This window comes from Oncorhynchus clarkii, chromosome 19 (genome assembly GCF_045791955.1).
Source record: "Oncorhynchus clarkii lewisi isolate Uvic-CL-2024 chromosome 19, UVic_Ocla_1.0, whole genome shotgun sequence".
NCBI classification, from domain to species: domain Eukaryota; kingdom Metazoa; phylum Chordata; class Actinopteri; order Salmoniformes; family Salmonidae; genus Oncorhynchus; species Oncorhynchus clarkii.
Genome location: NC_092165.1, coordinates 62,752,723 through 62,777,262, shown reverse-complemented (window position 1 = coordinate 62,777,262; position 24,540 = coordinate 62,752,723). Strand labels below are relative to the sequence as shown.

Genomic DNA, 24,540 nt, shown 5'->3' with positions numbered 1-24,540 from the left:
AAGATGTGTGTTATTCAGTTCCTCACCTCCTCTGACTGCGTGGGGGCGTTGTCATGACAATGTCCCCTTGTCCATCACATGGAAGCGAGAGGGATAACTGGGACCAAAATCTGTCTTCTCCAGCAGGTGCCGTTTTTTCGCATGGAGGTCCATGGGAGTGTCGAATTTATTATTATTGTTGTTGTTGTTTTTTTAATGTATGGCATATTTTCTACGTGTGGCTCTTTTGATCGAATATAAGTTTTGTAATTATTAGGTTGTTATGTTACTGATATAAGTATGATATATTGGAGTTGGTCGTCACTAGTTCGCACAGCCACAAAGTCATTAACCCCACCAATTTCTACAATTTATCTTTATAAAATGTGATTTGAAACCTTAACCACAGTGTTAAACTTATCCCTAACCTTAAATTAAAACCACAAAGCGAATGTTAGTTTTCATGAATTCCTACGATGTAGACTGTCGTCTTTGTGGCTGTGGTAACTAGTGGAAACAGTTGTGCCTGTTCACAGTGAGATCTGCCCTCTGATTGGCTAGAATGGGTTCCACCTGATTTCTGCCTCCTCCCAAATGGCTTCTATTTTTGAAGACGTTTATTTTGGTTGTTAGAACGGCCACTACATTATCTGGATAATGTGATGGATAATGTGTCCGTCATGATAAATGGACCCGGAAGAAGAACCTCCACAAACCAGTGGCCATGTGCAGGAAGGCAGCTCGGCGTTATGGTGCGGACGTGAAACACTGAAGGTAGGTGAATGGAAATAAACAAGCAGCAAATGTCAGTCCAGAGAAGGACATTAAAGTTGGTAACTGATGTAGCTACTAGACAAGATAAGGTTGTCTGTGCTAGTTAGTACAGAAGTTTAACGTTACCAAGCTAAGCTTCACTGTGAAAAGGTCTCGCATGGAAAACACGCTCCTGTTTGTTGGTGACAACCACCGCAACATGACAAACTAATTGCTATTTTACATTTAGATTAGGTCTCTGACTAACTCGTTTATAATTGTGGAAACCACATTAGCATATACGTTAGCTGACTGACATACTGACATCAGTCATCCAGTCTTAAGAAACATCCAGATTTATTTTAGCAACGCTTATTAGTAGCTGTTAATCAAACTTGTCCAGCGACCTGACTAGTTTGTACCAGCTAACTAGCTACACTTGTAAGCGACAGTGAATTACACAATGTTGTCTCCGCTATTACATACCCTGCTGTTTGCACTCCCAAGGGTCGGATTCACCATCAAAAAGCATTTATCAACAGAGGCATTTCCATCATCTCTAGAAACACCAACCAGTCGCTGGGTTGAATGTGTCATTTACTATCAAATAAGCATTAAAAACAGAAGGCTGAAATTCAGGGCGTTCACACATCTGTAGGAACCCCACTTGATAGTGTTTAAACTGGGGGAGGTGAGGCACTATCTGTAGGAACCCCACTTGATAGTGTTTAAACTGGGGGAGGTGAGGCACAATCTACAGGAACCCCACTTGATAGTGTTTAAACTGGGGGAGGTGAGGCACAATCTACAGGAACCCCACTTGATAGTGTTTAAACTGGGGGAGGTGAGGCACAATCTACAGGAACCCCACTTGATAGTGTTTAAACTGGGGGAGGTGAGTCACTATCTGTAGGAACCCCACTTGATAGTGTTTAAACTGGGGGAGGTGAGTCACTCTCTGTAGGAACCCCACTTGATAGTGTTTAAACTGGGGGAGGTGAGGCACTATCTGTAGGAACCCCACTTGATAGTGTTTAAACTGGGGGAGGTGAGTCACTATCTGTAGGAACCCCACTTGATAGTGTTTAAACTGGGGGAGGTGAGTCACTATCTGTAGGAACCCCACTTGATAGTGATTAAACTGGGGGAGGTGAGTCACTCTCTGTAGGAACCCCACTTGATAGTGTTTAAACTGGGGGAGGTGAGGCACTATCTGTAGGAACCCCACTTGATAGTGTTTAAACTGGGGGAGGTGAGTCACTCTCTGTAGGAACCCCACTTGATAGTGTTTAAACTGGGGGAGGTGAGGCTCAGTGCAGTCTGGTGGTATTACATGACAGCCACCGTTAATTATATATATTGTTGTATGGAACAATATCTACTAACCGCTTAGTTTGCAGTGCGGACAACACATCTCAACATTGATAATATTTATCAAGGGTTTTCTAAGGTCAGGGGCAACAACGGCATCTACACCGTGTCCTTCGGCCACTGGTTTCCCCCAACGAGGGTGAGGGCAGGAGCGACACCGTGTACTTGTTAATAACTATCATGCTAACTAGCGCACGGTGTCCTTGACTGGCGCACGGTGTCCTTGACTGGCGCACGGTGTCCTTGACTGGCGCACGGTGTCCTTGACTGGCGCACGGTGTCCTTGACTGGCGCACGGTGTCCTTGACTGGCGCACGGTGTCCTTGACTGGCGCACGGTGTCCTTGACTGGCGCACGGTGTCCTTGACTGGCGCACGGTGTCCTTGACTGGCGCACGGTGTCCTTGACTGGCGCACGGTGTCCTTGACTGGCGCACGGTGTCCTTGACTGGCGCACGGTGTCCTTGACTGGCGCACGGTGTCCTTAACCCTTATCTAACCCTTTAATTTTTTGAATAAAGCTTTGGTGGCATCCTATAGAATCCGGGAGTCATCAACATTTTTTAAAAATGTATTGATCCTATGACATTTAATTAGTTAAACTTCAAATTAATCACAGAATGTAGGATTTTGTAGTAATGAAATGTTGAAACACCATCTTGTGGCTCTTTCAGTAGACGTAATTCAAGTGGCTGTGGCCGGCCCTGCTTAAGGAGCACCACTCAAACCCTCAACCCTTTTAACAGGTATGAAACGCTCTGGACAGCCCTGACCTTGGCCTCCTCGTTCTCTTTCACCCTTGTTGGGCATTTCCGAAGACGTGGCTTCATGGTTCCTACCACAGTTGGAACATGTCACATTTTCTTCACCTTAAAAAAAAGAAAAAAACGCATCCTGATCTTTTCTACAACTTGGACATCTCTGCTTCTCCCTTCTGTGTCGAGTCTTCTGTGTCGAGTCTTCTGTGTCGAGTCTTCTGTGTCGAGTCTTCTGTGTCGAGTCTTCTGTGTCGAGTCTTGTCTCTTCTATGTGGAGTCTTCTCCCTCCCTTGATCAAACTGCTTTGGTCTTGGAACAAATGCTCTGACTCTGTAGTTGATATTATCCCAACTGCACTTGAAGAGATGCAACACACGCCGCTTCTGCTCAGAAGAAGAAAAAAAATAATCGAAACAAGCCTCTTTGTGATCCTCACAGCCTTTACTGGGGGAGGTGAGTCACTATCTGCAGGAACCCCACTTGATAGTGTCTTTACCCAGCACTCTCTCTCCACCATATCTCAAATGGGTTCTTCATGATCGGTAATCCAATCAGCTGCTCCTCATTGAGCGAAACAACATCCTTCAAGAGAAGGGACATCCTCATCTCTGTATGTTTTTCTATTCTTTTGGACAATATTCCAATCCTCCTTGACTCGCCCGCCGTATTCACGCCCCCATCAGTGTCGGCTTCCGCCGTCTTTCATCCCCTCCTCCGGTGAGGTTTCTCCACTCCTACACTGTTCACCGACCCTCTTAACACTGAGCTTCAACCTGTAACAGACCTGACTATCGTCTCGTCTATAATGGAAATGCCTCTTGACTGGTGGGTGGTTCATCAACGACTCCAAGCCAGGGATCTTTTCGGGAAACTAGCGATGGGTAACATTTTAAGAGTCAAATTGTTCATTTAAATGGCCTTTTTTCAAATTGGAGTTGTTTGGCAAGACAAGTGAATTACTTATTTTGTGAGAATATATAAAATGAGTACTGCTATGCCCCTTTTTTAATGTAGCCATGAGTTGTCCTGTAGTGTGATGTAGCCATGAGTTGTCCTGTAGTGTGATGTTGACATTGAGTTGTCCTGTAGTGTGATGTTGACATTGAGTTGCCCTGTAGTGTGATGTTGACATTGAGTTGCCCTGTAGTGTGATGTTGACATTGAGTTGCCCTGTAGTGTGATGTTGACATTGAGTTGCCCTGTAGTGTGATGTAGCCATGAGTTGCCCTGTAGTGTGATGTTGACATTGAGTTGTCCTGTAGTGTGATGTTGACATTGAGTTGTCCTGTAGTGTGATGTTGACATTGAGTTGTCCTGTAGTGTGATGTTGACATTGAGTTGCCCTGTAGTGTGATGTAGCCATGAGTTGCCCTGTAGTGTGATGTTGACATTGAGTTGCCCTGTAGTGTGATGTTGACATTGAGTTGCCCTGTAGTGTGATGTTGACATTGAGTTGCCCTGTAGTGTGATGTAGCCATGAGTTGCCCTGTAGTGTGATGTTGACATTGAGTTGCCCTGTAGTGTGATGTTGACATTGAGTTGCCCTGTAGTGTGATGTTGACATTGAGTTGCCCTGTAGTGTGATGTTGACATTGAGTTGCCCTGTAGTGTGATGTTGACATTGAGTTGCCCTGTAGTGTGATGTTGACATTGAGTTGCCCTGTAGTGTGATGTTGACATTGAGTTGCCCTGTAGTGTGATGTTGACATTGAGTTGCCCTGTAGTGTGATGTTGACATTGAGTTGTCCTGTAGTGTGATGTTGACATTGAGTTGCCCTGTAGTGTGATGTTGACATTGAGTTGCCCTGTAGTGTGATGTTGACATTGAGTTGTCCTGTAGTGTGATGTTGACATTGAGTTGTCCTGTAGTGTGATGTTGACATTGAGTTGTCCTGTAGTGTGATGTTGACATTGAGTTGTCCTGTAGTGTGATGTTGACATTGAGTTGTCCTGTAGTGTGATGTTGACATTGAGTTGTCCTGTAGTGTGATGTTGACATTGAGTTGTCCTGTAGTGTGATGTTGACATTGAGTTGTCCTGTAGTGTGATGTTGACATTGAGTTGCCCTGTAGTGTGATGTTGACATTGAGTTGCCCTGTAGTGTGATGTTGACATTGAGTTGTCCTGTAGTGTGATGTTGACATTGAGTTGTCCTGTAGTGTGATGTTGACATTGAGTTGTCCTGTAGTGTGATGTTGACATTGAGTTGTCCTGTAGTGTGATGTTGACATTGAGTTGTCCTGTAGTGTGATGTTGACATTGAGTTGTCCTGTAGTGTGATGTTGACATTGAGTTGTCCTGTAGTGTGATGTTGACATTGAGTTGTCCTGTAGTGTGATGTTGACATTGAGTTGTCCTGTAGTGTGATGTTGACATTGAGTTGTCCTGTAGTGTGATGTTGACATGTGACTATAGCAGATTATTTCCCAGGGGATGACGTGTCTACTAACCAATAGTATTTTCTCTTCACAGGCGCCGACCTTGGACAGGATAAACCTTGCTGTTCCCCAATGCTGACATGACATCCCCAGTATCTCTGAACAATCTTCAATTTGATCTGTAAAGGTCTATCTACCTACACCCCTCTACATACTACACAACCAACCAGCTCTAACCAAATCTGCACCTCTGAAAGCCAAGATGGCTAATAGATTTAATGCCCTGATGGCTGCGGTGGTCACCCTGTTGGGGGCCACCTTGGGAGGCCTGTTACTATGGCGACAACCAACCCTGAGGACACAGAAGAAGCGGCGTCTAGCTCCGGGTCAGATAGGGGTCAGCACTGGTCCCGTATCAGTGGAACAGCTGGGTCCTGTGAAACCAGAGCCTGTGGTTGTGGAGCCAGTGGAGTCCCAGACCCAGCTAACCCCTGGTCAGAGCCTGGATGACCTCCTGCCTGTTTCACTGCCCCCTGCTGACCAGCTCTTGGCAGTGCAGTCTGTGATGGTGAGCTCTGAGGAGGATTGGGAGCAGCTGTGGCCGTCGCTGCAAGAGGAGCTATCAGTCTACCCCGTCCTCGGGCTGGACTGCGAATGGGTAAGGGCCTGGGCGTACGAGTTCGTTTTGCATGTAAAAAGTATATTTCCTGTCGTAGTCTCCCTCCTCTCCCTATTCCCCTCCTTCCTCTCCCTACCCAGGTGTCAGTGAAGTGTCAGCCGTCTCCTCCTCTCCTTCCTCTCCCTCCTCATCCACCCTCGTCTCCTTCCTCTCCCTCCTCATCCACCCTCCTCTCCTTCCTCTCCCTCCCCTGGTGTCAGTGAAGGGTCAGCCGTCACCCTCCTCATCCACCCTCATCCACCCTCCTCTCCTTCCTCTCCCTCCCCTGGTGTCAGTGAAGGGTCAGCCGTCTCCTCTCCTTCCTCTCCCTCCTCAGCCACCCTCCTCATCCACCCTCCTCTCCCTCCCCAGGTGTCAGTGAAGGGTCAGCTGTCTCCCTCATCCACCCTCTCCTTCCTCTCCCTCATCCACCTTCCTCTCCCCCCTCATCCACCTTCCTCTCCCTCATCCACCCTCCTCTCCTTCCTCCCCCTCCCCAGGTGTCAGTGAAGGGTCAGCCGTCTCCCTCCTCATCCACCTTCCTCTCCCTCCCTCCCCAGGTGTCAGTGAATGGTAAGACGTCAGCAGTCTCCCTCCTCCAGATGACTTCCTACTCTGGCCTGTGTGTGTTGGTGAGGCTACAGCTGCTCCGAGGAAGCCAGCAGGACTTTCCCCTCAGCTTGAAGGAGGTATATGGTCCCCTGTGGCTCAGTTGGTAGAGAATTATGCTTTTTAACACCAGTATAGTGGGTTCGATTCCCACTGGGGACACCAATATTACAATTCTGGGTGGATGGCATATATTCTGTTGTATTATTATTATATAGGTCCTCCGGGACCCCCATGTCCTGAAGGTGGGCGTGGGCTGTTATGAGGACGGGAAACGTCTGACCCGAGACTACGGTCTGTCTCTGGGGAGTACCGTGGACCTGAGATATCTCGCACTACGACAAAGGTACTACTGGAGATGGGCTTTGGTTGCTAGTCAATATTTTATATAATACAACCGAGTACAAATGTTCATCTTTTTAATTTACAATCTGTAGAAACTGAGAATATAAAGGTTTTAGACTTCTTTTTTCTTAAACATTACAGCACAGTTGAAAAATATATGGCAAATAGAAATTCATTTTCAGAGATTGATGGTAGGGTCTGAGTGGAGCTGAAGGTTGGGACTAAATAAACATAGATGACTAATGTAAAATATACCGTGTCTGTGAAATGTGGAAGTGTAACTGTTGTCCATTAGTTTACTCCAATTAGTCGAGGGGTGGTAAGGATAAGGGACAATAATAAAGGAATATAGATATTAATTATACGGGGGATTGGAAATTATACACACAATTACATTGATAGAACCTACAATCTATCTACAATATGAAATATCTACCTCCTCCTAAAGAACAAGGGCGGCGCTACCTCCCCCTAAAGAACAAACGCGGCGCTACCTCCTCCTAAAGAACAAACGCGGCGCTACCTCCCCCTAAAGAACAAGGGCAGCGCTACCTCCCCCTAAAGAACAAGGGCAGCGCTACCTCCCCCTAAAGAACAAGGGCAGCGCTACCTCCCCCTAAAGAACAAGGGCAGCGCTACCTCCCCCTAAAGAACAAGGGCAGCGCTACCTCCCCCTAAAGAACAAGGGCAGCGCTACCTCCCCCTAAAGAACAAGGGCAGCGCTACCTCCCCCTAAAGAACAAGGGCAGCGCTACCTCCCCCTAAAGAACAAGGGCAGCGCTACCTCCCCCTAAAGAACAAGGGCAGCGCTACCTCCCCCTAAAGAACAAGGGCAGCGCTACCTCCCCCTAAAGAACAAGGGCAGCGCTACCTCCCCCTAAAGAACAAGGGCGGCGCTACCTCCCCCTAAAGAACAAGGGCGGCGCTACCTCCCCCTAAAGAACAAGGGCGGCGCTACCTCCCCCTAAAGAACAAGGGCGGCGCTACCTCCCCCTAAAGAACAAGGGCGGCGCTACCTCCCCCTAAAGAACAAGGGCGGCGCTACCTCCCCCTAAAGAACAAGGGCGGCGCTACCTCCCCCTAAAGAACAAGGGCGGCGCTACCTCCCCCTAAAGAACAAGGGCGGCGCTACCTCCCCCTAAAGAACAAGGGCGGCGCTACCTCCCCCTAAAGAACAAGGGCGGCGCTACCTCCCCCTAAAGAACAAGGGCGGCGCTACCTCCCCCTAAAGAACAAGGGCGGCGCTACCTCCCCCTAAAGAACAAGGGCGGCGCTCCCCCTACCTCCCCCTAAAGAACAAGGGCGGCGCTACCTCCCCCTAAAGAACAAGGGCGGCGCTACCTCCCCCTAAAGAACAAGGGCGGCGCTACCTCCCCCTAAAGAACAAGGGCGGCGCTACCTCCCCCTAAAGAACAAGGGCGGCGCTACCTCCCCCTAAAGAACAAGGGCGGCGCTACCTCCCCCTAAAGAACAAGGGCGGCGCTACCTCCCCCTAAAGAACAAGGGCGGCGCTACCTCCCCCTAAAGAACAAGGGCGGCGCTACCTCCCCCTAAAGAACAAGGGCGGCGCTACCTCCCCCTAAAGAACAAGGGCGGCGCTACCTCCCCCTAAAGAACAAGGGCGGCGCTACCTCCCCCTAAAGAACAAGGGCGGCGCTACCTCCCCCTAAAGAACAAGGGCGGCGCTACCTCCCCCTAAAGAACAAGGGCGGCGCTACCTCCCCCTAAAGAACAAGGGCGGCGCTACCTCCCCCTAAAGAACAAGGGCGGCGCTACCTCCCCCTAAAGAACAAGGGCGGCGCTACCTCCCCCTAAAGAACAAGGGCGGCGCTACCTCCCCCTAAAGAACAAGGGCGGCGCTACCTCCCCCTAAAGAACAAGGGCGGCGCTACCTCCCCCTAAAGAACAAGGGCGGCGCTACCTCCCCCTAAAGAACAAGGGCGGCGCTACCTCCCCCTACAAGGGCGGCGCTACCTCCCCCTAAAGAACAAGGGCGGCGCTACCTCCCCCTAAAGAACAAGGGCGGCGCTACCTCCCCCTAAAGAACAAGGGCGGCGCTACCTCCCCCTAAAGAACAAGGGCGGCGCTACCTCCCCCTAAAGAACAAGGGCGGCGCTACCTCCCCCTAAAGAACAAGGGCGGCGCTACCTCCCCCTAAAGAACAAGGGCGGCGCTACCTCCCCCTAAAGAACAAGGGCGGCGCTACCTCCCCCTAAAGAACAAGGGCGGCGCTACCTCCCCCTAAAGAACAAGGGCGGCGCTACCTCCCCCTAAAGAACAAGGGCGGCGCTACCTCCCCCTAAAGAACAAGGGCGGCGCTACCTCCCCCAAGGGCGGCGCTACCTCCCCCTAAGAACAAGGGCGGCGCTACCTCCCCCTAAAGAACAAGGGCGGCGCTACCTCCCCCTAAAGAACAAGGGCGGCGCTACCTCCCCCTAAAGAACAAGGGCGGCGCTACCTCCCCCTAAAGAACAAGGGCGGCGCTACCTCCCCCTAAAGAACAAGGGCGGCGCTACCTCCCCCTAAAGAACAAGGGCGGCGCTACCTCCCCCTAAAGAACAAGGGCGGCGCTACCTCCCCCTAAAGAACAAGGGCGGCGCTACCTCCCCCTAAAGAACAAGGGCGGCGCTACCTCCCCCTAAAGAACAAGGGCGGCGCTACCTCCCCCTAAAGAACAAGGGCGGCGCTACCTCCCCCTAAAGAACAAGGGCGGCGCTACCTCCCCCTAAAGAACAAGGGCGGCGCTACCTCCCCCTAAAGAACAAGGGCGGCGCTACCTCCCCCTAAAGAACAAGGGCGGCGCTACCTCCCCCTAAAGAACAAGGGCGGCGCTACCTCCCCCTAAAGAACAAGGGCGGCGCTACCTCCCCCTAAAGAACAAGGGCGGCGCTACCTCCCCCTAAAGAACAAGGGCGGCGCTACCTCCCCCTAAAGAACAAGGGCGGCGCTACCTCCCCCTAAAGAACAAGGGCGGCGCTACCTCCCCCTAAAGAACAAGGGCGGCGCTACCTCCCCCTAAAGAACAAGGGCGGCGCTACCTCCCCCTAAAGAACAAGGGCGGCGCTACCTCCCCCTAAAGAACAAGGGCGGCGCTACCTCCCCCTAAAGAACAAGGGCGGCGCTACCTCCCCCTAAAGAACAAGGGCGGCGCTACCTCCCCCTAAAGAACAAGGGCGGCGCTACCTCCCCCTAAAGAACAAGGGCGGCGCTACCTCCCCCTAAAGAACAAGGGCGGCGCTACCTCCCCCTAAAGAACAAGGGCGGCGCTACCTCCCCCTAAAGAACAAGGGCGGCGCTACCTCCCCCAAGGGCGGCGCTACCTCCCCCTAAGAACAAGGGCGGCGCTACCTCCCCCTAAAGAACAAGGGCGGCGCTACCTCCCCCTAAAGAACAAGGGCGGCGCTACCTCCCCCTAAAGAACAAGGGCGGCGCTACCTCCCCCTAAAGAACAAGGGCGGCGCTACCTCCCCCTAAAGAACAAGGGCGGCGCTACCTCCCCCTAAAGAACAAGGGCGGCGCTACCTCCCCCTAAAGAACAAGGGCGGCGCTACCTCCCCCTAAAGAACAAGGGCGGCGCTACCTCCCCCTAAAGAACAAGGGCGGCGCTACCTCCCCCTAAAGAACAAGGGCGGCGCTACCTCCCCCTAAAGAACAAGGGCGGCGCTACCTCCCCCTAAAGAACAAGGGCGGCGCTACCTCCCCCTAAAGAACAAGGGCGGCGCTACCTCCCCCTAAAGAACAAGGGCGGCGCTACCTCCACCCTAAAGAACAAGGGCGGCGCTACCTCCACCCTAAAGAACAAGGGCGGCGCTACCTCCACCCTAAAGAACAAGGGCGGCGCTACCTCCACCCTAAAGAACAAGGGCGGCGCTACCTCCACCCTAAAGAACAAGGGCGGCGCTACCTCCACCCTAAAGAACAAGGGCGGCGCTACCTCCACCCTAAAGAACAAGGGCGGCGCTACCTCCACCCTAAAGAACAAGGGCGGCGCTACCTCCACCCTAAAGAACAAGGGCGGCGCTACCTCCACCCTAAAGAACAAGGGCGGCGCTACCTCCACCCTAAAGAACAAGGGCGGCGCTACCTCCACCCTAAAGAACAAGGGCGGCGCTACCTCCACCCTAAAGAACAAGGGCGGCGCTACCTCCACCCTAAAGAACAAGGGCGGCGCTACCTCCACCCTAAAGAACAAGGGCGGCGCTACCTCCACCCTAAAGAACAAGGGCGGCGCTACCTCCACCCTAAAGAACAAGGGCGGCGCTACCTCCACCCTAAAGAACAAGGGCGGCGCTACCTCCACCCTAAAGAACAAGGGCGGCGCTACCTCCACCCTAAAGAACAAGGGCGGCGCTACCTCCACCCTAAAGAACAAGGGCGGCGCTACCTCCACCCTAAAGAACAAGGGCGGCGCTACCTCCCCCCTAAAGAACAAGGGCGGCGCTACCTCCCCCCTAAAGAACAAGGGCGGCGCTACCTCCCCCCTAAAGAACAAGGGCGGCGCTACCTCCACCCTAAAGAACAAGGGCGGCGCTACCTCCCCCCTAAAGAACAAGGGCGGCGCTACCTCCCCCTAAAGAACAAGGGCGGCGCTACCTCCCCCCTAAAGAACCCTAAAGAACAAGGGCGGCGCTACCTCCCCCCTAAAGAACAAGGGCGGCGCTACCTCCCCCCTAAAGAACAAGGGCGGCGCTACCTCCCCCCTAAAGAACAAGGGCGGCGCTACCTCCCCCCTAAAGAACAAGGGCGGCGCTACCTCCCCCCTAAAGAACAAGGGCGGCGCTACCTCCCCCCTAAAGAACAAGGGCGGCGCTACCTCCCCCCTAAAGAACAAGGGCGGCGCTACCTCCCCCCTAAAGAACAAGGGCGGCGCTACCTCCCCCCTAAAGAACAAGGGCGGCGCTACCTCCCCCCTAAAGAACAAGGGCGGCGCTACCTCCCCCCTAAAGAACAAGGGCGGCGCTACCTCCCCCCTAAAGAACAAGGGCGGCGCTACCTCCCCCCTAAAGAACAAGGGCGGCGCTACCTCCCCCCTAAAGAACAAGGGCGGCGCTACCTCCCCCCTAAAGAACAAGGGCGGCGCTACCTCCCCCCTAAAGAACAAGGGCGGCGCTACCTCCCCCCTAAAGAACAAGGGCGGCGCTACCTCCCCCCTAAAGAACAAGGGCGGCGCTACCTCCCCCCTAAAGAACAAGGGCGGCGCTACCTCCCCCCTAAAGAACAAGGGCGGCGCTACCTCCCCCCTAAAGAACAAGGGCGGCGCTACCTCCCCCCTAAAGAACAAGGGCGGCGCTACCTCCCCCCTAAAGAACAAGGGCGGCGCTACCTCCCCCCTAAAGAACAAGGGCGGCGCTACCTCCCCCCAAGGGCGGCGCTAAAGAACAAGGGCGGCGCTACCTCCCCCCTAAAGAACAAGGGCGGCGCTACCTCCCCCCTAAAGAACAAGGGCGGCGCTACCTCCCCCCTAAAGAACAAGGGCGGCGCTACCTCCCCCCTAAAGAACAAGGGCGGCGCTACCTCCCCCCTAAAGAACAAGGGCGGCGCTACCTCCCCCCTAAAGAACAAGGGCGGCGCTACCTCCCCCCTAAAGAACAAGGGCGGCGCTACCTCCCCCCTAAAGAACAAGGGCGGCGCTACCTCCCCCCTAAAGAACAAGGGCGGCGCTACCTCCCCCCTAAAGAACAAGGGCGGCGCTACCTCCCCCCTAAAGAACAAGGGCGGCGCTACCTCCCCCCTAAAGAACAAGGGCGGCGCTACCTCCCCCCTAAAGAACAAGGGCGGCGCTACCTCCCCCCTAAAGAACAAGGGCGGCGCTACCTCCCCCCTAAAGAACAAGGGCGGCGCTACCTCCCCCCTAAAGAACAAGGGCGGCGCTACCTCCCCCCTAAAGAACAAGGGCGGCGCTACCTCCCCCCTAAAGAACAAGGGCGGCGCTACCTCCCCCCTAAAGAACAAGGGCGGCGCTACCTCCCCCCTAAAGAACAAGGGCGGCGCTACCTCCCCCCTAAAGAACAAGGGCGGCGCTACCTCCCCCCTAAAGAACAAGGGCGGCGCTACCTCTCCCCCCTCCCCCCTAAAGAACAAGGGCGGCGCTACCTCCCCCCTAAAGAACAAGGGCGGCGCTACCTCCCCCCTAAAGAACAAGGGCGGCGCTACCTCCCCCCTAAAGAACAAGGGCGGCGCTACCTCCCCCCTAAAGAACAAGGGCGGCGCTACCTCCCCCCAAGGGCGGCGCTAAAGAACAAGGGCGGCGCTACCTCCCCCCTAAAGAACAAGGGCGGCGCTACCTCCCCCCTAAAGAACAAGGGCGGCGCTACCTCCCCCCTAAAGAACAAGGGCGGCGCTACCTCCCCCCTAAAGAACAAGGGCGGCGCTACCTCCCCCCTAAAGAACAAGGGCGGCGCTACCTCCCCCCTAAAGAACAAGGGCGGCGCTACCTCCCCCCTAAAGAACAAGGGCGGCGCTACCTCCCCCCTAAAGAACAAGGGCGGCGCTACCTCCCCCCTAAAGAACAAGGGCGGCGCTACCTCCCCCCTAAAGAACAAGGGCGGCGCTACCTCCTCCCCCCTAAAGAACAAGGGCGGCGCTACCTCCCCCCTAAAGAACAAGGGCGGCGCTACCTCCCCCCTAAAGAACAAGGGCGGCGCTACCTCCCCCCTAAAGAACAAGGGCGGCGCTACCTCCCCCCTAAAGAACAAGGGCGGCGCTACCTCCCCCCTAAAGAACAAGGGCGGCGCTACCTCCCCCCTAAAGAACAAGGGCGGCGCTACCTCCCCCCTAAAGAACAAGGGCGGCGCTACCTCCCCCCTAAAGAACAAGGGCGGCGCTACCTCCCCCCTAAAGAACAAGGGCGGCGCTACCTCCCCCCTAAAGAACAAGGGCGGCGCTACCTCCCCCCTAAAGAACAAGGGCGGCGCTACCTCCCCCCTAAAGAACAAGGGCGGCGCTACCTCCCCCCTAAAGAACAAGGGCGGCGCTACCTCCCCCCTAAAGAACAAGGGCGGCGCTACCTCCCCCCTAAAGAACAAGGGCGGCGCTACCTCCCCCCTAAAGAACAAGGGCGGCGCTACCTCCCCCCAAGGGCGGCGCTAAAACAAGAACAAGGGCGGCGCTACCTCCCCCCAAGGGCGGCGCTACCTCCCCCCTAAAGAACAAGGGCGGCGCTACCTCCCCCCTAAAGAACAAGGGCGGCGCTACCTCCCCCCTAAAGAACAAGGGCGGCGCTACCTCCCCCCTAAAGAACAAGGGCGGCGCTACCTCCCCCCTAAAGAACAAGGGCGGCGCTACCTCCCCCCTAAAGAACAAGGGCGGCGCTACCTCCCCCCTAAAGAACAAGGGCGGCGCTACCTCCCCCCTAAAGAACAAGGGCGGCGCTACCTCCCCCCTAAAGAACAAGGGCGGCGCTACCTCCCCCCTAAAGAACAAGGGCGGCGCTACCTCCCCCCTAAAGAACAAGGGCGGCGCTACCTCCCCCCTAAAGAACAAGGGCGGCGCTACCTCCCCCCTAAAGAACAAGGGCGGCGCTACCTCCCCCCTAAAGAACAAGGGCGGCGCTACCTCCCCCCTAAAGAACAAGGGCGGCGCTACCTCCCCCCTAAAGAACAAGGGCGGCGCTACCTCCCCCCTAAAGAACAAGGGCGGCGCTACCTCCCCCCTAAAGAACAAGGGCGGCGCTACCTCCCCCCTAAAGAACAAGGGCGGCGCTACCTCCCCCCTAAAGAACAAGGGCGGCGCTACCTCCCCCCTAAAGAACAAGGGCGGCGCTACCTCCCCCCTAAAGAACAAGGGCGGCGCTACCTCCCCCCTAAAGAACAAGGGCGGCGCTACCTCCCCCCTAAAGAACAAGGGCGGCGCTACCTCCCCCCTAAAGAAAAGAACAAGGGCGGCGCTACCTCCCCCCTAAAGAACAAGGGCGGCGCTACCTCCCCCCTAAAGAACAAGGGCGGCGCTACCTCCCCCCTAAAGAACAAGGGCGGCGCTACCTCCCCCCTAAAGAACAAGGGCGGCGCTACCTCCCCCCTAAAGAACAAGGGCGGCGCTACCTCCCCCCTAAAGAACAAGGGCGGCGCTACCTCCCCCCTAAAGAACAAGGGCGGCGCTACCTCCCCCCTAAAGAACAAGGGCGGCGCGAGGTTCTGTTTTGATCAACCGTCTCAATTCAAGGGGCTTTATTGGCATGGGAAACATTGCCAAAGCAAGTGAAATAGATGTTATTTCATTTTTATTTTTTAGTTGAATTAGGCACACTGGTATTTCACTCTATAGATATGGGAGTTTATCAAAATTGGATTTGTTTTCAAATTCTTTGTGTGGATCTGTGTAATCTGAGGGAAATATGTCTCTCTATGGTCATACATTGGGCAGGAGGTTAGGAAGTACATCTCAGTTTCCATCTCCATTTTTGTGGGCAGTGAGCACACAGCCTGTCTTCTCTTGAGAGCCATGTCTGCCTACGGCGGCCTTTCTCAATAGCAAGGCTATGCTCACTGAGTCTGTACACAGTCAAAGATTTACTTTAATTGGCTCAGGTCTGACAGAATGTGCAGAAGATCTACAGTTTAAGTCAGAGGTTTACATACACTTAGGTTGGCGTCATTAACTTGTTTTTCAACCACTCCACAACTTTCTTGTTAATAAACTATAGTTTTGGCAAGTGAGTTGTGTCATGCACAAAGTAGATGTCCTAAGTAATTTTAAATGTCATGGCTTTAGAAGGTTCTGATAGGCTAATTGACATCATTTGAGTAAATTGGAGGTGTACCTGTGGATGTATTTCAAGGCCTACCTTCAAACTCAGTGCCTCCGATTTGACATCATCGAAATATCCAAAGAAATCATCCAAGCTGTTTAAAGGCACAGTCAACTTAGTGTATGTAAACTTCTGACCCACTGGAATTGTGATAAAGAAATCTGTCTGTAAACTATTGTTGGAAAAATGTACTTGTGTCATGCAAAAAGTAGATGTCCTAACCGACTTGACAAAACTATAGTTTAACTAGAAATTTGGGGAGTGGTTGAAAAATGAGTTTTAATGACTCCAACCTGAGTGTATGTAAACTTCCCACTTCAACTGTATTTCCCAGGCTCTGTGGTTCTGAACCTGTGTTTTTCTGTGCAGGAAGGTAGTGCTGAACAATGGTTTGAGCCTCAAGTCTCTGGCTGCTGACCTGCTCAATGTGTCTCTGGATAAATCCTTGGCTCTACGATGCAGTAACTGGGAGGCTGACCAGCTGACCCCAGAACAGGTAAACTACACTACTGGTGCTAATTAATACAGGATGGATCCATAGTGGCTGATCCCAGAACAGGTAAACGACACTACTGGTTCTAATTAATACAGGATGGATCCATAGTGGCTGATCCCAGAACAGGTAAACGACACTACTGGTGCTAATTAATACAGGGATCCTGTGGTATGGAAAGATCCGTTACTGTTTGAGATCAACTACAGTGCAGTCGGACTGCGACGAGTAACTTATCGACAAATCTCCTTGCATCCCAAATATAAGGATCTGTTATGTTGTGCAGATGTGCGATCCTCAGCCGTTCCTTTTAATTTTGCTCAGGGATCCCTCTCAACCACGTTGTCTCTGATTTTTTAACCCCAATCTCTCTTGTCTTGTGACCCCAAGATAACTTACGCAGCCCGAGATGCCCAGGTGTCCATCGCCCTGTTCATCCACCTGCTGGGCCTCAACTCAGACACCATGCCCTCACCTGACAGTGGGAGTGGCTATACCCAGCTGGCCAATCGCTGCCAGGGCCTGGTAGACACACCCTTCAGGGAGAGGGGTGGAGGAGAGGGGGAGGACGGCGAGAGGAAACAGAAGAGTAAGAAGCGCCAACAGCCTACTTTGGAAAGCCCCGAGACTGGGGACCAGCAAGTACCAGACCCCAGAAGGAACAACAAGAGGAAACCGCTCGGTGTGGGCTACGCGGCTAGGTCAGTGGTGGTTTGTCTGTCCAGGGATCTCTTTCATAGCACAAGCCCATGGAGCAGACATTTGTTACTGACCTCTGGAAAATGCCAGTTTTCAGGGTCACAATACCGAACAATTTGCCTGACTTTCATAGTAAAAAATCATCGCCCACATTTAGGTAAACCTTTTGGTGTAAAAGTAGTGTGATTCTGGCCTTCATTTTAGACAGGTCTTTATACATTTTCCTGTGTTAGTCACTAGTCTGATACACAGATCCCCTGAGGTTCTGTTCGCTCTGCATGTTGCAGGAAGTCTCCTCTTTATGACAACTGCTTCCTCTATGCCCCGGATGGACAACCCCTCTGTACCTGCGACAAGAAGAAGGCCCAGTGGTACCTGGATAAAGGAATCGGAGGTAGACAAACACCGCCTTATACCCTGCTGGCAGTGCCTCCACTGACCGTGTTTCATATGTACAGTCAATGGGAACGTATTGGTGGGTTCATACTGTAAAATGAGCAGGGAGCCTTTTACACTTGTACCCGTATACAGGGTGAAAATGGCTCATTTGGGCACGAATCATGCAATACATCAGGTCAAGCTGTCCAGTAACATGCTATACATCAGGTCAGGCTGTCCAGTAACATGCTATACATCAGGTCAGGCTGTCCAGTAACATGCTATACATCAGGTCAGGCTGTCCAGTAACATGCTATACATCAGGTCAGGCTGTCCAGTAACATGTTATACATCAGGTCAGGCTGTCCAGTAACATGCTATACATCAGGTCAGGCTGTCCAGTAACATGCTATACATCAGGTCAGGCTGTCCAGTAACATGCTATACATCAGATCAGGCTGTCCAGTAACACATCAGGTCAGGCTGTCCAGTAACATGCTATACATCAGGTCAGGCTGTCCAGTAACATGCTATACATCAGGTCAGGCTGTCCAGTAATACATCAGGTCAGGCTGTCCAGTAACATGCTATACATCAGGTCAGGCTGTCCAGTAACATGCTATACATCAGGTCAGGCTGTCCAGTAACATGTTATACATCAGGTCAGGCTGTCCAGTAACATGCTATACATCAGGTCAGGCTGTCCAGTAACATGTTATACATCAGGTCAGGCTGTCCAGTAACATGCTATACATCAGGTCAGGCTGTCCAGTAACATGTTATACATCAGGTCAGGCTGTCCAGTAACATGCTATACATCAGGTCAGGCTGTCCAGTAACATGTTATACATCAGGTCAGGCTGTCCAGTAACATGCTATACATCAGGTCAGGCTGTCCAGTAACATGCTATACATCAGGTCAGGCTGTCCAGTAACATGCTATACATCAGGTCAGGCTGTCCAGTAACACATCAGGTCAAGGTGTCCAGTAACATGCTATACATCAGGTCAGGCTGTCCAGTAACATGCTATACATCAGGTCAGGCTGTCCAGTAACATGCTATACATCAGGTCAGGCTGTCCAGTAACATGCTATACATCAGGTCAGAGCTCTGTATGTGTTTGGACTGACAGGCGTGTTTTCCAAATGTGCATTTTAAGATTTAATTATCAAGATATCTGGTGAAAAGTACAGAGAAATGCGCACAAAATCAAGTAATGATTATATTGTCTTGTCGGGTAAACTGTCCTCACCTTTTGGTCTTTATCATTTTCCCCTAATCTCAACTTTTCCCTTTTCCCAATGTTAGGCCCCCTGTCCACACGGGCCAATGTTAGGCCCCCTGTCCACGCGGGCCAATGTTAGGCCCCCTGTCCACGCGGGCCAATGTTAGGCCCCCTGTCCACGCGGGCCAATGTTAGGCCCCCTGTCCACGCGGGCCAATGTTAGGCCCCCTGTCCACGCGGGCCAATGTTAGGCCCCCTGTCCACGCGGGCCAATGTTAGGCCCCCTGTCCACGCGGGCCAATGTTAGGCCCCCTGTCCACGCGGGCCAATGTTAGGCCCCCTGTCCACGCGGGCCAATGTTAGGCCCCCTGTCCACGCGGGCCAATGTTAGGCCCCCTGTCCACGCGGGCCAATGTTAGGCCCCCTGTCCACGCGGGCCAATGTTAGGGCCCCCTGTCCACGCGGGCCAATGTTAGGGCCCCCTGTCCACGCGGGCCAATGTTAGGGCCCCCTGTCCACGCGGGCCAATGTTAGGGCCCCCTGTCCACGCGGGCCAATGTTAGGGCCCCCTGTCCACGCGGGCCATGTTAGGACCCCCTGTCCACGCGGGCCAATGTTAGGACCCCCTGTCCACGCGGGCCAATGTTAGGACCCCCTGTCCACGCGGGCCAATGTTAGGACCCCCTGTCCACGCGGGCCAATGTTAGGACCCCCTGTCCACGCGGGCCAATGTTAGGCCCCCTGTCCACGCGGGCCAATGTTAGGCCCCCTGTCCACGCGGGCCAATGTTAGGCCCCCTGTCCACGCGGGCCAATGTTAGGCCCCCTGTCCACGCGGGCCAATGTTAGGCCCCCTGTCCACGCGGGCCAATGTTAGGCCCCCTGTCCACGCGGGCCAATGTTAGGCCCCCTGTCCACGCAGTTAAAGTTGACTCTTCTCCGGTCTTCCTCTAGTGCTGCAGAGTGAGGAGCCGTTCATCGTGCGTCTGCTGTTTGAGCCTTCTGGACGTCCAGACTCCCAGCAGGACTACTACCTGACTGCCAAGAAGAACTTGTGTGTGGTGTGTGGGAAGAACAACTCTTATATCAGGTGAGGAGAACTGTGTGGTGTGGCCGGGGACGGGGCCTCGTATCGGGTGTGGCCGGGGACGGGGCCTCGTATCGGGTGTGGCCGGGGACGGGGCCTCGTATCGGGTGTGGCCGGGGACGGGGCCTCGTATCGGGGCCGGCCGGGGACGGGGCCTCGTATCGGGGCCGGCCGGGGACTCGTGTCGGGGCCGGCCGGGGACTCGTGCCGGGGCCGGCCGGGGACTCGTGCCGGGGCCGGCCGGGGACTCGTGCCGGGGACTCGTGCCGGGGACTCGTGCCGGGGACTCGTGCCGGGGACTCGTGCCGGGGACTCGTGCCGGGGACTCGTGCCGGGGCCGGGTGCCGGGGACTCGTGCCGGGGCCGGGGACTCGTGCCGGGGCCGGGGACTCGTGCCGGGGCCGGGGACTCGTGCCGGGGCCGGGGGCCGGGGACTCGTGCCGGGGCCGGGGGCCGGGGACTCGTGCCGGGGCCGGGTGCCGGGGACTCGTGCCGGGGCCGGGTGCCGGGGACTCGTGCCGGGGCCGGGTGCCGGGGACTCGTGCCGGGGCCGGACGGGGCCTCGTATCGGGGCTGGCCAGATGCTACACAGTTAGACACTGTTAATATAACTAATAACAGGTTTGTCCCGATTCACCACCTTTTTCTCAGTGTACGTGCACCATCCCCGTGGTGAAGTTGCGATGATGGGATTGGTTTAGGCATTAGAAGGAGGAGTTCCCACCGTTGTTAAAGGGTGGAGAATCGGGACTTGGTCAAAGAAGACCTTTATGTTGCAGCCATGACAGTCCATCCTAGTGGGGTAGGAAGTGGACCTGACTATTTAGCGGTGTTAGTTCCCCTCTGCGTTGAGGGCCAACTGGTTGCCGTCCTCATCTTACCCCCCTACAGGAAGAACATCGTTCCTCAAGAATACAGACGTCACTTCCCCTCGGAGATGAAGGACCACAACTCCCATGACATCTTGCTGCTGTGCACTTCCTGTCACGCGGCCTCCAACGTGCACGACGGCTTCCTGAAGCAGCAGCTGGCTGATGAGTATGGCGCGCCCCAGGTAGGGCTGGGAAGTGTGTGTGTGTGTGTGTGAGGGTTGGGAATTGCGAGGCAACTCCCCATAGGATATTATCACCATACTGAGGTGTTCTCATGTATTCTGTGTGAATTTATATGCATCGCTATTCTATATTTAGTCATTTTATTGATTAGACATATTGATTTTATGTTCCAAACATTGTCTGCTGCAGAGGGACAAGAGAAGTTGAGAAAATAACTTTTAATCAGTCATGGAAACAACTGTTAATCAGTCATGGAAACAACTGTTAATCAGTCATGGAAAGAACTGTTAATCAGTCATGGAAAGAACTGTTAATCAGTCATGGAAAGAACTGTTAATCAGTCATGGAAACAACTGTTAATCAGTCATGGAAACAACTGTTAATCAGTCATGGAAATAACTGTTAATCAGTCATGGAAACAACTGTTAATCAGTCATGGAAACAACTGTTAATCAGTCATGGAAATAACTGTTAATCAGTCATGGAAACAACTGTTAAAACCATGTTGGCTCAGAGTATCAATATATTGTTGAGATATTCAACTGTGTGGATATTTATCTCCCCCCCCCCCCCCCCCCCCCCCAGGGGTGTGAGGAGGGCGTACGTCTCCTGGAGGACTCTGACCGCAGGAAGGTTCGTTCTGCAGCCCGAGCCCTGCTCACCGTGGGGGCTGGGCTTCCAGAGGCCAGGAGAGATGAGCTACAGAAGGTCATAAGGTGCTTCTTCAACGACGTGGAGCTGGCTCCTGAGACACTTCAGAGGGCTGCAGGCCTGGAGACCAGGTGAGGGTCTACTCTGTTAACCCCCCCCCCAGTACAGCCTGACGAGCATGGGCCTCCGCTCTGAGCCGGTTCCTATCGAGATGTTTAGTTCTTGGACGTTTGCCCTGCTTCTTCTTGCTCTTTGGTATCCAGGTATCTGTTGCGTTTTTATAATGAAGAAAATGCTTTGCTTACCTTGCCCTCTCCCAGGATCTTCAACGAGAGCTACGTTCCCCACGGGCTGAAGGTGGTGAAGGCGACCGCCGAGCAGGGCCTGAAGGGATTAATGGAGCTGGAGTGCCGCTGGAGGCAACACTTCCTGTCTACCATGACACCTCGCTACCTTCCTTTTCTCTGGTCTGTCAGCCACAACCACAACAAGTTACTACGCAAGTACGGAGAGGACCTTCCCATCCAGCTTAACTGACCTACAGTCACCACACCACAGTCTGGTTCCCAGGCTACATCTGTCTCGGTTTGTCTGGTTCTCAGGCTGGATCGGTCTGGTTCCCAGGCTACATCTGTCTCGGTTTGTCTGGTACCAGGCTGATCTCATCAGCTGTTGCAGCAGCCTCTACCTGGGGATTACACCGTGTCCCAGAGAACAGACTAATGCCTACAGGTGAAGGGTTGGATTCTGTGTGTGTTCAGTGCCTGCGATCCTCCTCAGTCTACTGTTGGCTGGACGAGGACATCTGTTGCTCTGATCTGATTGTGGTGCCTTACATGTTAAATGCCAGACAGAGACTGTGCTCGTGGGCCGGATGTATTGGCTGCCTTACTGACACATTGGTACCCTGTTCTTTTATACATGTTGAGATCTAGAGCCTGAGGAGAGAGACTGCCTTGTTGTTCTGACCGAGGTCAAATAATTCAGTGTCAAGAACGCTAACTGGAGACGGTGGTGCAGAATTCATGATGAAATCCTATTGGATAAAAACCTAAAAAAAACCCCACTGGTTTAGGATCGTAACGATACCAGTCTCCCAATACTCTGAGGTATCGTGGCAAAGAAAACAAAACAGGAAGCAGACTGAATTTCCTGAGGGGGAACGGTCCTAATGCTGTCAACCAGAATCACATGTTTATTGTCCTACAACAGACAATATTTTACATCCAGTAGACTTTAAATGACGCAAGAGTTCAGTCTGCTTTGTGTTTTCCTTGTTGCCATGGAAATACCAGGTATCGTACTCTCACCATAGTGGTATGGTGACGATCCCTGCTGTGGTTTGGTTTCCCAGATTTTAAAACTAGTCCTAGCCAGAAAATAGCTTAGGAGACGAGACTTCATCTAGGCCCAGGAAACGGGCCCCATGCAGTGCATTTGGGAAGGTATTCAGACCCCTTGACTTTTTCCATATTTTGTTACGTTACAGCCTTATTCTAAAATGGATTAAATATTTGTTGTTTTCCTTTCTCATCAATCTACCCATATGATGTTGATTTAGGAAGCACCCCACACATCTCTAATTGTACAACTGACTAGGTGTCCCCCCCCTTTCCTTTCTCATCAATCTACCCATATGATGTTGATTTAGGAAGCACCCCACACATCTCTAATTGTACAACTGACTAGGTGTCCCCCCCCTTTCCTTTCTCATCAATCTACCCATATGATGTTGATTTAGGAAGCACCCCACACATCTCTAATTGTACAACTGACTAGGTGTCCCCCCCCTTTCCTTTCTCATAATGACTAAGCAAAAAACTTGTTTTTAGACACTTTTTTTTGTGTGCAAATGTATTGATTTATTTGACATTTATAAATATTACATTTACATAAGTATTCAGACCCTCTACTTTGTTGAAGTACCTTTTGGTAGTGATTACAGCCTCAAGTCTTCTTGGGTATGATGCTATATGAGCTTGGCACACCTGTATTTGGGGAGTTTCTCCCATTCCTCTCTGCAGATCCTCTCAAGCTCTCCTGTGTTGTCTTTGCTTAGGGTTGTTGTCCTGTTGGAAGGTGAACCTTCACCCCAGTCTGAGGTCCTGAGCGCTATGGGGCAGGTTTTCATCTCTCTGTACTTTTGATCTTTCCCTCGATCCTGACTAGTCTCCCAGTCCTTGCTGCTGAAAAACCTCCCCACAGCTTGATGCTGCCACCACTGTGTCTCGACACAATCCTGTCTGAGCTCTACGGACAATTCCTTTGACCTCATGGCTTGGTTTTTGTTCTGATATGTCCTGTCAACTGTGGGACCTTATATAGACCGTGTCTTTCCAAATCATGGCCGATCAAGTTGTAGAAACATCTCAAGGATGATCAATGGGAAACAGGATGCACCTGAACTCAATTTAGATTCTCATAGCAAAGTGTCTGAATACTTATGTAAATAAGGTATCTATTTTAGTTTTATGCATTTCTTAACATTTCTAAAAACCACTTTGTCATTATGGGATATTGTGTGTAGACTTATTAATTTAATCAATTTTAGATTAAAGTTGTAACGTAACAAGTCATGGGGTCTGAATAATGACCCGTTTCAGAAAATCATGTATTTTAGACTAAGCTGGAACCTGCTCTTAGTTATCATTAAATACGAGATATAATTTCCCCTGCGGGTTTTCAGTTCTAAAGATAATTACTTGGCATTTGTACAGAAATCAGGTTTCCTTGGCGACGGTAGCATTAAAAAAAAAAATGTTTTTAACACGACAGACCTCATCCTTGTCGATGTTTCTTTTAATGGATCGGACAAAGCTATAAATTCAGTAACTGATCAGCCGTTATGAATTGATGCCAAATGACGACCAGACATTGAATGTGTCTGAAATGGCCGTACCGCTCCCTGTACGGTGTATTCACAACCCTGTTTACACATTCTGTTTCAGACTGATTTTATATTTAAATGTGTTGCTTATTATTTTTATTATTTTTGTCACTGACCTGACACACGATGTCAAAGTGGAATTATTTTTTTAAGTTATTTTTTACAAATGAATTGAATTAAAAATGAAAAGCTGAAATGTCTTGCGTCAGTTATTCAATCCCTTTATGACCTAACTAAGTTCCATGTGCTTAACAAGTTGCGGGGACTCACTCTGTAATAATAGTGTTCAACATTGACTACCTCATCGCTGATTCTACTTAACTAATCAAAATATATTTGCATGTTTTCTTTTCGATTTTTATACCCCTTTTGACAGAGTATTTTATGTAGATTGATTTTAAAAAACAAACTTTTTCTTAATCCATTTTAATTCCACTTTGTAACACAATGTTAAACGGGGTGTCAATA

The 24,540-nt window shown here is 52.2% G+C and overlaps 1 protein-coding gene across 2 annotated transcripts; it reads left to right on the top strand.

Moving 5' to 3' along the window:
* The first annotated feature begins 563 nt into the window (after positions 1-563).
* On the top strand, positions 564-24,268 carry LOC139375472 (exonuclease 3'-5' domain-containing protein 2-like). Of its 2 annotated transcripts, XM_071117288.1 has the most exons (13): positions 564-753; positions 5,333-5,896; positions 6,457-6,585; positions 6,724-6,851; positions 15,966-16,092; positions 16,480-16,790; positions 17,076-17,182; positions 19,347-19,482; positions 20,371-20,533; positions 21,120-21,316; positions 21,506-21,755; positions 21,810-22,784; positions 22,965-24,268. In XM_071117288.1, exons 2-11 carry the CDS (start codon positions 5,501-5,503, stop codon positions 21,720-21,722), a joined length of 1,911 nt encoding a protein of 636 aa, XP_070973389.1. In that variant the 5' UTR covers positions 564-753; positions 5,333-5,500; the 3' UTR covers positions 21,723-21,755; positions 21,810-22,784; positions 22,965-24,268. The 2 variants fall into 2 exon arrangements, with proteins under 2 accessions (XP_070973389.1, XP_070973388.1); XM_071117287.1 differs by having other exon boundaries at positions 616-753; positions 21,506-22,784.
* Positions 24,269-24,540: the final 272 nt, after the last annotated feature.